This window comes from Geotrypetes seraphini, chromosome 2 (assembly GCF_902459505.1).
Source record: "Geotrypetes seraphini chromosome 2, aGeoSer1.1, whole genome shotgun sequence".
Taxonomy (NCBI): Eukaryota; Metazoa; Chordata; class Amphibia; order Gymnophiona; family Dermophiidae; genus Geotrypetes; species Geotrypetes seraphini.
In genome coordinates, this window is record NC_047085.1 from 227,542,970 (window position 1) to 227,556,686 (window position 13,717).

Consider the following 13,717-nt stretch of genomic DNA (forward strand, 5'->3'; position numbering starts at 1 on the left):
TCTTCAAGCTGCCATTATAAAGATTTTAGAACATCTTTGAAACACCTACAGCTTTTAAAGATTGAAAATTTGGAAGATGCTGTTCTCACTTACATTTTTACCCCCCACCCTACGACACACAGATATGTAATCAGGTCACAATCACCCAACAACACTGCACTAGAATGCCAACTACACATTAGATTTTATCTTTTTCACTTTATTTTTTGTCCTCATTTCTTGTTTATAAAAGATAGTCATTAACATTTCACAATTAGTTATTTCTGTATATGATTTTTTTTTTTTTTTTTTTAATCAGCATTCATTTAGGTAAATCTGGTGGTGGTGGGGGGAACCCTCCTCCACCCAACCTTTCCCTCCCCCCTCCCCAAAACAAACAGTGATCTCTAACAGAAGGACACCCACCCTCCACCCCTTGGATTTTCAATACCTTTCAAGTTTCTTAAATTCTCTCAAGACATGAGAGAAAAACACAGCCAGTGATAGCCCAGTCAGTGGTTTGGCAATGCTGTGTTTCCACAACACAAGCTGTAGATCTTGCAAACTTTGAATTTAAGTGGCATTTTCTCCCCTGCTTCTTTGTTTGGTGCCAAAGGAAGTGCCTTCCCTGCTGAGTTTGGCCCACTGAGAAGTATCTCTTTATGGGAATCAAGCCACACAGCTCTGTCTGCCTCAATTAAGCTTAACACCAGTGCAACAGTCCATTGGCAGGCCAGGGCAGTCATATGGCTAGGATCATGTCAAGAGAGAGAGAGAGAGCTGCTCCTTTTCTCTGAAGCATGGCTTACCAGTGGTTTGGTTTCTAGGCAAACACATACATGTCTATCACAACATGCAACTATACCCGCTGCTGTAGAGAAAAGCCTGGCAGAATAAGGGAAGGGGTGTCAGAATACCTTCTTAGGTGTGACAGGTTTAATAACACAAACAACCCAGGGTCCGGACCAGTGACTTCAGGAAGGGTATAGCTCAGATGCAATCAGAGGTGATGAATCAGTAGCTGGGTGTATGTTTATCAGGAGGGTGGTAGGGGTGCCTCTTGCCTGGCAGGATTTTAATAGTATTCGTTTTGGTAAGAGAGGAGACCATTCATCAGCACTCTCCCAGCACCACACTGGATTGATTGTAAGAGCGCCGCTGTCACAGTTACCAGGAAAAAAAAAAAATCCCACAGCAGGTACTCACCCCTAAGCACACCTTCCCTAGCCGAGTCAAACATTGTGGCTAGAGAGCACCATCACAGCAGATTTTGAAGACAGCAGCAGTATGCTTCCGAACCTCAGCCCCAGCCTTACCCAGCCCTGTCAAGGCAGACCAACTCCAAACACACATTTTCCTCCTCCCTATCCGACATGTCTACTCCCGCCATTGCCACACACGTGCCAGAGCATCAGGAGCTTACTGTAATGCAGCCCCACATGATTTTTTTGGTTAACTGATTTTTCTTGCATAGTTTCCCTCCTACCTCTGCCTTCATTTTCTACAGGCAGGGGCGGGATGAACTGCACTTTAGTCCTTTGACAAAATAAGCTACAAGCAAGAATCCCAGTGCAGCTGTAAATCGTGCCCATCGAGAAAGTCTGTGGAGAACAGACTGGATGTGGTGGTGCTCAGCGGTACCAGGCTCATGGCAGGCACACCTGACAGCTCCAACCAGTCCATGCTGTCCAGGTTTGTGTCACAAAGGTCCAGGGTTGTACTGGCACTCTCCTGAGTAAAGTGCAAATCCGAGGTGTCCATGGGAGAAGGGAGATCGTCAAGGAAAGCTGAATTGCTGAGCATTTCACTGTGGAGGTCATCAATCAGGGACACGACCATCATCCCATCTTGGTCCACCGACAGCAGTGATGCCCCTGTGGCACTTTCTAAAAAGTCCTCCAGCCTCCCTGGGGTTGTGACTGAACCCAGGGGCACTGGCAAGGGAAGGCCAGTAGGACAGTGGTTGGCTGGAGAGGAGGTGCCCATAGATGCAGAAGGCTTGGAAGAGGCTGTAGGCATATCCTTCACGGCGGGTGATGGCTGCTCCTTGTAGTCTGCGCAAATTTCTGTAAAGAGAGAGAGGAGTTGGTGAAGATAAGAACATTCTCCCATCTATAGAAATTTCATTTTATAAAAGGGATTAGTCTATGTTTATTAAAAACTTTATATACTGCAGGAAATCCTGTTCTATGGCAGACTGAAGTAAGCACTGATCAAAAACAATGTTTCTAATGCAAGGATAATGCCTTAATTGTATTTAGATTTTTAAAATTTAGAGTCATTAATGTATTTTTCAAGAATACACGGGCTCTGAAATGCCACAAGCATTTAAAAACAAGGAGGGGGAGTTGCATCATAGAGTTATAAGTTACCACAGCTAAAAAGTGGAATTCTGTTGTTGTCTAAAGCTGCTGCTCTGATCACCGGAGCCCTCTCTCTCTAACCATTATGAGAAATCCCCCCCCTACCCCCGTTTCCCAAAAAATACCCAGGGTGGACATGCTATAATTGTTTAACAAAAACACTTATCTAATCTAAAACCTGCCTTTCACAGGTAATAAATGATACAGTAAAGAAGACTTCCTTTCAAACCTGGCACACATTTGTACTAACAATGAAACAGAAAAATCATTCTCCCTTAGTAACAATATCATAAAAAAACAAAACACTTTAGCTACACAAACACAACTACCACAGCTTTCAAAATGTTTCCAGCCCTAGCCAATATAAGAAGCAGGGACCTTGAAAATCAAACCCAAGTCCCTCTGATTGGCACCAAGTTTATCTGGTCAGCTATTTCAAAGCACTTTACGAGGCTTGAAGCTTACTGCCTTGGCTGAGGCTCTGAGGAAACTTATCTTACCTCCACTCTGAATGAGAATGTCAATCAAGTCATCCATCTGCTGGCTAGAGGTCCGGCCGCCCTAAATAAAAACATTGCTATGATCAGTTTTAAACACTGAGCCAAACCAATCTGAAGAGAACTGTGGGGGTGGGGGGAGGAATCTTTAATTATACCTAATCCATTAAGACTTCAGAGTCTTGCGCACAGTTTTACCTGGACCTCATCTTCCTTTTATTTTTAGAACAGAAGGGCTATTTTACCTATGGACAAAGGGAGCAGCTGCTACTGGCTCTTGCATAAAAGAGGGCCCAGCCATCCTGTAGCTCATAGACAAATGTACCTCAAGTCCAATCTCTCTCTTTCTCCTCCCTCCCCCCACCACCATGGGTCCAGATCCTCTCCCTCTCTCAATAGCCTTCCAAACCTGGCAGTGACAACAATTAAGACAGGCTCCCACCTGCCAGCGCTGCAATCTTCCCTGTTTTGTCCTGCCCATGCAGAAACAGGAAATTGCTTCAGAGGTGGCAGAGTGAAAGCACTAGGTTTAGCTGAAGGAAACCTCTCAATTGCTGCTGCTGCTGCTGCCATTAGACACCAAAGACAAGTTTGGAGGATTGCAGGGAAGAGGAGAGAAGACGAAAGGAAGTAGAGAGTGAAGTACTGGACCTGTGGGGGGATAGTTGAGAAAGAGAGGAAGAAATGATAGACCGATGGATGGAGAGATTGTCACAGTGCTGGTAAAGGAAACCCTGCAGTGCCCAAGAAACAGGGATGGAGGCACAGACTGGACTGTAGGAGATGCAGTACCTGTCCCCAGAATTAGGCCCAGCGCACTGCAGTATCAGCAGAATCCTTTACCCACCAGTGCTAAAACTGGTAAGTTTGTCAAAGCCTGTTCTAATCTCCCTAAAATGCCAACAGGGAAAGAGCATGAACTATCAGTCCCAGCATGCCCCAAGGTGGGAGCAAGGCAAACTAGGGCTGGAGTGAGTAGGCTAATTAGTCCAAGTGTTTTCCCTAATAAGCAAACAAAAGGGAAAAGGCAGGAACTACCAGTCCCAGCATTCCTCAGGGTTGGAGCAAGGGAAACCAGGGCTGGAATGGGTAGCCCAAGCAGCTCAGAGGCAAGGAGTTGTAATCAGCCCAAAACAACCCTGAGAGTGGGAGCTCAGGTGATTGGAATGCTATTCAGTCCCAGGAACTGAAAAGGGAGTGGTTAGTAAGAAGCAGGGGACTCACCCAGGGAAGCGCTCTCAACTAGAGAGCTGCACAGGAACGGGGACGACGGGAATCCCGCGGGACCCGCGGGTTCCCCCTTCGGGTCACGGGGATCCCGTGGGGACGCCCCCTAGGGTCATGGGAATCCCATGGGGATGCCCCCTAGGGTCGCGGGGATCCCGTGGGGACGCCCCCTAGGGTCGTGGGGATCCCATGGGGACGCCTCCGAGGGTCGCGGGGATCCTGTGGGGCTGGATGTACTAAGTCGCGCGGCTTTTCTCCCTATCTGCTCTGCTTGCAGCACAGAGCCGAACGGAAGTCTTCCCGACGTCAGCGCTGATGTTGGAGGGGAGGGAGGGCTTAAACAAAGCCCTCCCTCCGACGTCAGCGCTGACGTCGGGAAGACTTCCGTTCGGCTCTGTGCTGCAGGCAGGGTAGGTAAGGAGTAGTAGCCTCGTGGCTCGAGTGGCTACCAAGGGAGGGGGGCGGTCTGCTCCACCTCGGGTGCAGCACAGCCGACCAGGTCCCCTTACTTTTATGGCGCTTCCCCGACCGACCGACAACAGCCTTGGTCCGACAAACCTCCCTGCCCTTAACCGCGAATCTAAATTACCTTCTTACAGCAGCTGTAAGAAGGAAATTTAGATTCGCGGTTAAGGGCAGGGAGGTTTGTCAGACCGGGGCTGTTGTCGGTCGGTCGGGGAAGCGCCATAAAAGTAAGGGGACCTGGCCGGCTGTGCTGCACCCGGGGCGAGAGAGAAGGAAGGGGGAGAAGGACGCTGAAAGCACTGGGTAAGACAAAGGGGTGGAGAAGGACGCTGAAAGGCCATGGGGAAGACGGGGGGGGGGAGGAAGGACACTGAAAGCATTTGTGGAAGACAGAAGGGGGAGAAGGACGCTGAAAGCACATGGGGAAGACGGGGGGGTGGATGGAGAAGGACGCTGAAAGGCCATGGGGAAGACGGGGGAGGGGGGTGGAGAAGGACGCTGAAAGGCCGTGGGGAAGACAGAGAGGGAGAAGGACGCTGAAAGGACATGGGGAAGACAGAGGGGGGAGAAGGACACTGAAAGGACATGGGGAAGACAGAGGGGGGAGAAGGACACTGAATGAAAGGACATGGGGAAGACAGAGGGGGGAGAAGGACGCTGAAAGGAAATGGGGAAGAGAGAGTGGGGAGAAGACGCTGGCAGGGAAGAAGACAGAGATGCCAGACTATGGGGGGAGCGAAGGGAAGAAGATGGGTGCCAGACCAATTTGGAAGGGGGGAGAAAAGCACAGTAACAGAGCAAATGGAAGACGCAGAAGGAAGAGAGACAGTGGATGGAAGGAACTGAATGAGAGCATGAGGAAAGCAGAAACCAGGTAACAAAGGTAGGAAAAGAATTCTATTTCTTTTTTTTTTTTTGCTTCAGGATAAAGTAGTATATTAGTTGTGTTGATAAAAATTTATAAACAAAAGAGGCTCTGGTAGAAACCCGTTTACAAAGTATGTATTCTTCCCAATTAATATTTCCAAATTAATAAAGTCTTTTTGCTTATTTGTAAATGGGTTTCTACCAGAGCCTTTAATTCAGTAGCATAATTAAATGAAATAACTATTTCTGAAGTTTATAGGGACGGGCGGGGACGGAGGGGATTCCTCGCGGTGACGGAGGGATTCCTCACGGGGACGGGTGGGATTCCTCACGGGGACGGGTGGGGACGGGTGGGATTTCTGTCCCGGCGCAACTCTCTACTCTCAACTACAGACTGAATGGTTCTGAAGAAAGTCTACTCCAGCACAGGGCTGGAAAGCAGCAAGCGGTCACCTCACCCAAGGCTCAGGTACAGTCCTATAATTTTGATCCTACTTTTTGTTCTGAGGATGTTACAACGGAGCCTGAAGTTGGGGAAGCCTCAGAACCTTGCAGCTTGGAGTTTGCAGAGTGTGGGGGAGGGGTTGGCCTAGAAGGCATGGAGGTCAGCTAAATGCTGCCATTGCTGGAACAGAGCTTGCTGAAAAGAGAAATAAGTTTCGATGTTTTTTTTTTCTCTGCTGAAATTGTTTATTAGAGCTGATTAAGACCCAGCTATTGTTTTGGTTTTGAACTGTGGGGCTTTTTTTTTTTTTTCTGTTTTGAAATCTCTGGCTTCGGGAAGAGTTTTTCCTTTTTCATGTCCCCCCCCCCCCCCCAAGCACTACTAATTGGACACTGGAGGAACAGCAGCTAAGTTACAAGCCATTGATGTTTTATTTTCCATTACTCATGATTTACCTGGTTTTCATATTTTGGGACAAAGCCAGAAGCAGCAGAAAGAATGACTACATTTAATTTTGTATGATATGTTTTGTGCACCATTATTGAAAGTTTATGTAATTATAATAAGTACTAAACTGTGTAAACCAATAAAGCACATTTTCTTTTTCCACCTTAAACACCTGTGTGTTTGCTGCCTTTACTCCATCCACCTACTCCAGACCTCGCCTTACCGCTCGGCCGAGACCCGCTCCGGGTTAGGCCCCAGCTAGGGCCACACCTGGTCACAAGATGCCATAAAGAAGAGGAGATGCTTACCCTGGAAATAGGGAAGGGGTGTTGGAAGGGAAGAGAAAGAGAGAGAGAGGGAGAGAGGGAGAGAGGGGAAGAGGGAAACAGAGTAGAGGCTGCTGCTTTTTTTTTTTTTTTATAGACTATGTAAATTACTTAGTTGATTTTTAGACTGTAAGCCGCCCTGGTGATGGGACTAAATCGCGCGAGACAATGGCGCGCCGACAACTGAGCGCAAGGTTGACGGCGCACCGAAGAAAAGCACTATTTTAAAGGGCTCCGATGGGGGGTGTGGGGGGGAACCCTCCCACTTTACTTAACAGACATTGCGCTGGTGTTATGGGGGGTTTGGGGGGTTGTAACCCCCCACATTATACTTAAAACTGAACTTTTTCCCTAAAAAACAGGCAAAAAGTTCGGTTTAAGTATAATGAAGGGGGTTACAACCCCCCAAACCCCCCACAACGCCAGCGCGATGTCTGTTAAGTAAAATAGGGGGGTTCCCCACCAACACCCCCCGTCGGAACCCTTTAAAATAGTGCTTTTCTTCGGTGCGCCGTCAACCTTGCGCTCAGTTGTCTGCGCGCTGTTGTCTCACGCAATTTTGTCTATGAACCGCCGCCCTAAAAGCTATGACCCTCTGCAGGACAGAAAATTTTAATAAAACTTGAAAACTTGCAGTTAAGGAAAAATGGGACAGCTACGTGATGTGGGATCTATATTAGGAGTCACTACCCAGGAAAAGGATCTAGGTGTCATTGTTGAGGATATGCTGAAACCCTCAGCACAATGTGTGGCGGCTGCTAAGAAAACAAAAAGAACGTTAGGAATTATCAGGAAAGGAATGGAAAATAAAGATGAAAATGTTATAATGCCCTTGTAGCGCTCTATAGTATGGCTGCAACTTGAACACTGTGTGCAGTTCTGGTCACCATCTATAATAATAAAATGCTAAGCGTGCATGCGCACTCTCACCACGTGTTCCCTGAGATCTGATCTGTCGGGATGTGGTGGCAAGAGTGCGCATGCGCTACAGAAGGAGGGCTTAAAGGAGCGGTGCTGGCGGCGGTTGCCGGGAGGAGGGCTTCGAGGCGAGGCAGCTGTCGGCGGAGGGCAGACGCCGGGCCAGGACAGTCTGAAGAAGACGCGGATGGCGGCGGAGGGAGCAATCACAGAGTCCTGCCGTCGAGACGGCCCCTCTCGGGCCGCAAGAAGACGCGGATGGCGGCAGAGGGAGCGATCGCAGAGTCCTGCCGTCGAGACGGCCCCTACAAAACTGCCCTGCCAAAATACATTTTCAGGTCAAAAAACAACATCAGAGTTTACATTCCTTTAGAAAGAAATGCAAGAACGACTGAGTTCTACCCTCCAAATAACCTGAATCCAGGAAGTAGCTTGAGCTCAAGTTGAATTTGCCTTAATCCATTTAGCCAAGGTCTTGAAGGCTGCCTTTGGGGTATAACCGCACTTCCTTTTGGTTTTCCCTCCCCCTTCATTTTTTTTTTTTTTTTAAATGATATGATAGAACTAAGCTGTCTTCCTTTTGTCTCCTTCATTGTTTGTATCAAAGACAGTCTCCTACATTATTTGAATTGTTTAAGTCAAGTCTCTCTGTTTTCAATTAATTTTAGTTATGCTTTGTGCAAACTACTTAGGATGTATTTTAAATTTGAAACCTTTGCGCAGATCAAAACAAAGAGCCAGACAAACAGCAGGCAGGGGGGGGGGTCTTCGTGGGGGATGCCGGCACCTCTTCTCCTCTCTGCATACCTCTTTAAATGTTCGCCAGCGCATGGAGCATATTCCGTTCTTCAGATAAGCTACTCTTAGATTTACCCTTCTCCTCCACTGCCAATTCCATAGGGGACATGTGAGGGAAGGAGGCTTTACTAGCACCCGTTAATGTAACGGGCTAAAAAACTAGTATCTCATAAAAGATATAGCAGAATTAGAACAGGAACAGAGAAGGGCGATGAAAATAAGAAAAGGTTTGGGACGACTTTCCTATGAGGAAAGGCTAAAGTGCCTAGAGCTCTTTAGCTTGGAGACGAGATGGCTCGGGGTAATATAATAGAAGTCTATAAAATACTGAGTGAAGTGGAAAGGGTAGATGTGAATCGCTTGTTCACTCTTTCCAAAAATACTAGGACTATGGGACATGCGACGAAGCTACTAAGTAGTAGATTTAAAACAAACTGGAGAAAATATTTCTTCACACAACGTGTAATTCAACTCTGGAATTCATTGCCAGAGAATGTGGTGAAATCAATTAGATTAGCGGGGTTTAAAAAAGGCTTGGATAGTTTCCTTAAAGAGAAATCCCTAGGGCCATTATTGAGATGGCTTGGGGAAATCCACTGCTTATTCCTAGGTTGAGCAACATAAAATCTGTTTTACTACTTGGGATCCAACTAGGTATTGGGGCCCGAGTTGGTCACTTTTGAAAACAGGATACTGGGCTTGATGGACCTTCGATTTTCCTAGTATGGCAATTATTATGTTCTTATGACACAGAGGGGAGATGCTGAATAGAGGAGAAGGAAAAAGACACTATGGGCAGGGATGCAATGAGAATTCAGATGATGGACATGGAGGAAAAAAAAAAGTCAAATTGACAGGAGACCCTGCAAAGACAAGAAAAAAACCAGAAAAGTAGAAGAGAGATACTGAGACTAGGGGCTCCTTTTACGAAGCTGCGTTAGCTGTTTAACACGCAAAATAGCGCGCACTAATTTGCTGGCTGCGCTAGCCACTACCGCCTCCTCTTGAGCAGGCGGTAATTTTTCGGTTAATGCGGGGGTTAGAGCGCGCTAAAAATGTGCATGTGATAAAGCCACTAATGCGGCTTCATAAAAGGAGCCCTAAAGCAAATGGAAAAGGTAGAAAAAAGTATTTTATTTTGAATTTATTAATGGGAATGTATTAGCTGATTCTATTTCTCTAGTATTACTGTATATGCAGAAATTTACTTCAGGAGGTTTTCATTTCAGTTTTGTGCCTTCATGCTTCTATTACTGATCTGTGGTCCTTGTTTCGTATTTGGGTCTGACCAGGTTTTGTGCAGGTGAACAAGGTTCTGTTTTCTTACTAGGTAGTGTATTAGTGCTTTATATTCTAATGCAGGGATCTCAAAGTCCCTCCTTGAGGGCCGCAATCCAGTCGGGTTTTCAGGATTTCCCCAATGAATATGCATTGAAAGCAGTGCATGCACATAGATCTCATGCATATTCATTGGGGAAATCCTGAAAACCCGACTGGATTGCGGCCCTCAAGGAGGGACTTTGAAACCCCTGTTCTAATGTAATATTTACAGTGCTTTATTTTACTTTACATTAGGGATTTCTATTCCGCCATTACCTTGCGGTTCAAGGCGGATTACAAATGGATTGTCAGGACATTAGAAGTATTTAGGGAGTAGTTTGTACATTTCTTTGAGTTGCTAAGGATTACATCTGAATAGTCATGGTATTAGAAGTACATATGGCGTAATTGTAGGTGATGCTTGGGATATTTTTGATTGAGTTAGTTCGGTTTTATGTGTTTTTTGAATAGAAGAGTTTCTATTTCTTTTTTGAAGGTTTTGTAATCTGTGGTCGAGGTCAATAGGTTGTAGAGTTGGTGGTCGTGTGTTGCAGCTCGAGTGGCTAGGAGGTTGTCGTACAGGGTTTTCTTTTTTTTTTTCTTTTGACGTTTTTGGTTGGAGGGTGTGTGAATAGGTTGTTGCTCTGGATCCTGGGAGTTAGTGCTCTAATTGTACACTAAAGTTAGGTTTCTTGTGAGTTTTTGCACAAGTTTACAAATAGTGTTTTACAGCAGAGGGATTGTGGGTTGGCTATAATGAGATAACATCAAAACTTTAATATAATTTTAATTTGTCATAACATCAGACAAGGTTTTAGAACATATTGCAAGATCTGATGTGTTGAGTTGGTTGTCTTTATAGCAGACATGTCTGATCAGGTTTAAATTATGAAATACTAGGTGGAAGGAAGAGACTGGTAGGCTTACCAGCAGTTTGAGATCAAGAGGTTACCATTGGGGAACTGATGAGGGCAGACCCGCATCTGGTGACAGCATTTGACATCATCTTTCTGCACCAGTCCCCTTCTTTAAAATCTTGCTGTTCTGTGGCACAGCCATAGGGTGTACCCTAAAGGGGCATGCTAGGCCCCTTGAAGCAACAGAGCATTTTTCCTGACCGACTTAAAATCAATGATTATTGATGGTAAGATTATCTTTAATTTGATTTCCTGACTATAATGTGGAAGAAAAGGAAAATTAAATCTGAAATTATGTTTACCTCAATGCCCGAGGTAGCAGGGCCCATGGATGTGACCATGGGTCCTGTAGTACAATCTCAACCTAACAGTTCTTCTCTGGAAGAAGCCTCTAACTCCTCCTGTAAGAACTCCCTCACCACAGCCAGATATAGGGAGGAGTACAGATTCATTAGATCAGCAATCCTCATCTGAAGGAACTGCTCTACTGACAGCACAGTTACTTACCGTAACAGGTGTTATCCAGGGACAGCAGGCAGATATTCTTGACTGATAGGTGACGGCACCGATGGAGCCCCGGTACGGACAATTTTAGAGTGACTGCACTCTAAGAACTTAGAAAGTTCTAGCTAGGCCGCATCACGCGTGCGCGAGTGCCTTCCCGCCCGACGGAGGCGCGCGGTCCCCAGTTAAGATAAGCCAGCTAAGAAGCCAACCCGGGGAGGTGGGAGGGACGCAAGAATATCTGCCTGCTGTCCCTGGATAACACCTGTTACAGTAAGTAACTGTGCTTTATCCCAGGACAAGCAGGCAGCATATTCTTGTCTGATGGGTGACCTCCAAGCTAACAAAAAGAGGGATGGAGGGAAGGTTGGCCATTAGGAAAACAAATTTTGTAAAACAGATTGGCCGAAGTGTCCATCCCGTCTGGAGAATGCATCCAGACAATAGTGAGATGTAAAAGTATGAACTGAGGACCAAGTAGCAGCCTTGCAGATTTCCTCAATGGAAGTGGATCAGAGGAAAGCTACAGACACTGCCATAGCTCTAACCTTGTGGCCCGTGACAGAACCTTCCAGTGTCAGGCCCGACTGAGCATAACAGAATGAAACGCAAGCAGCAAGCCAATTGGATAGGGTGCGTTTAGATACAGGATGACCCAACTTGTTAGGATCAAAAGACAAAAACAGTTGAGGTGATCTGTGAGGTTTCGTGCGTTCAAGATAGTAAGCCAAAGCACGTTTACAGTCCAAGGTATGCAAAGCCTGTTCACCTGGATGAGAATGAGGCTTTGGAAAAAATACAGGTAGGACAATGGACTGATTAAGATGAAAGTCAGACACAACCTTAAGGAGAAACTTTGGATGTGTACGGAGAACCACCTTATCATGGTGAAAAACAGTGAAAGGTGGATCGGCCTCTAGTGCATGCAACTCACTGACCCTCCTGGCAGAAGTGAGAGCTATAAGGAAGACCACTTTCCAAGTAAGAAATTTGAAATGTGCTGTGGCCAAAGGTTCAAAAGGAGGTTTCATTAAAGCGGAAAGAACCACATTGAGATCCCAAACCACAGGAGGGGGCCTGAGAGGTGGTTTGACATTGAAAAGGCCCCTCATGAATCTAGAAACCAAAGGATGAGCCGAGAGGGGTTTTCCATGAATTGGCTCATGAAAGGCAGTGATGGCACTAAGATGAACTCTGATAGAAGTAGATTTAAGACCAGAGTCAGACAAGGAAAGAAGATAGTCCAACACTAGTCCCACTGCTAGAGACATGGGATTATGGTGATGTAAGAGGCACCAGGAAGAAAACTGAGACCACTTCTGTTGATAACACTGAAACGTGGCCGGCTTCCTGGAAGCATCAATGATAGAACAGACAGGCTGAGAAAGGAGTGAGTGAGCCGAAGTCAGCCCGAGAGATACCAAGCTGTCAGGTGCAGAGACTGTAAGTTGAGATGCAGTAGGGTCTGCTGCTGCTGAGTAAGCAGAGAAGGAAACAGTGGAAGAAGAATGGGTTCCCTGGAACTGAGTTGAAGTAGAAGGGAGAAACAATGTTGCCTGGGCCACCGTGGAGCGATGAGAATCATGGTGGCTTGTTCCGTCCTGAGCTTGAACAATGTCTGCAGCATGAGCGGTAGAGGAGGAAATGCATATAGGAAGAGATTGGTCCAATCCAGGAGAAATGCATCGGGTGCCAGACGGTGAGGAGAGTAGAGTCTGGAGCAAAACAGGGGCAGCTGATGATTGTGAGGAGCTGCAAAAAGGTCCACTTGAGGAGTGCCCCATTGAGCAAAAATGGACTGGAGAGTCAAGGGGTCGAGAGTCCATTCGTGAGGTTGGAGAATTCTGCTGAGATTGTCTGCTAAGGAATTCTGTTCCCCTTGAATGTAGACAGCTTTCAGGAATAAATGACGAGCTGTCGCCCAAGACCAAATCCGTTGGGCTTCCTGACACAAAGGCGAGAGCCCGTCCCTCCCTGTTTGTTGATGTAGTACATTGCAACTTGATTGTCTCTGCAAATGAGTAGTATTTGAGGGAAGAGAAGATGTTGAAAAGCCTTGACGGCATAAAACATCGCTCAGTGTTCCAGGAAATTGATGTGGTGTTTCTTTTCCTGGGCAGTCCAAAACCCCTGAGTTTGGAATTCGTTCAAGTGAGCTCCCCAGGCATAAGGGGATGTGTCTGTGGTGATCACAAAATGATGATGAGGTACATGGAACAGTAGACCTCTGGATAGATTTGAAGATGTCAACCACCAAAGAAGTGACTGTCGAAGAGACGAGGTCACAGATATGTGTTGTGAGCAAGGATCCGTCGCTTGGGACCACTGGGTCGCTAGGGTCCATTGAGGAGTAAGCAGGTGGAGACGTGCGAAGGGGGTGACATATACTGTGGAAGCCATGTGCCCCAAGAGCACCATCATGTGATTGGCAGAGATGGTAAGCTGTTGAAACACCTGCCGACAGAGATGAAGGATGGTCTGAAGGCGGTTGGATGGAAGAAACGCCCTCATCAGAACAGTGTCCAGAATGGCTCCAATTAATTGAAGTCGCTGGGTTGGAATGAGGTGCGACTTGGGTAGATTGATTTCGAAAACCAACAGTTGAAGGAAGTGAATGGTCTGGTTGGTGGCAAGCAGAACTGCC

At 46.5% G+C, this 13,717-nt stretch overlaps 1 protein-coding gene across 12 annotated transcripts in view; it reads right to left on the reverse strand.

Annotated features, from left to right (window-relative positions):
* Positions 1 to 206: 206 nt before the first annotated feature.
* MRTFA (myocardin related transcription factor A) overlaps positions 207 to 13,717 on the reverse strand; it is a 323,237-nt gene continuing 309,726 nt past the window's right edge. For all 12 annotated transcript variants that reach the window (XM_033935101.1, XM_033935100.1, XM_033935108.1 and 9 more), the window contains 2 exons: positions 2,843 to 2,903; positions 207 to 2,045 (listed from right to left, as the gene is read on the reverse strand). In XM_033935101.1, the coding sequence (XP_033790992.1) occupies positions 1,531 to 2,045; positions 2,843 to 2,903 (576 nt within the window). In that variant the 3' untranslated portion in view covers positions 207 to 1,530. The remainder of the gene's footprint in view (positions 2,046 to 2,842; positions 2,904 to 13,717) is intronic.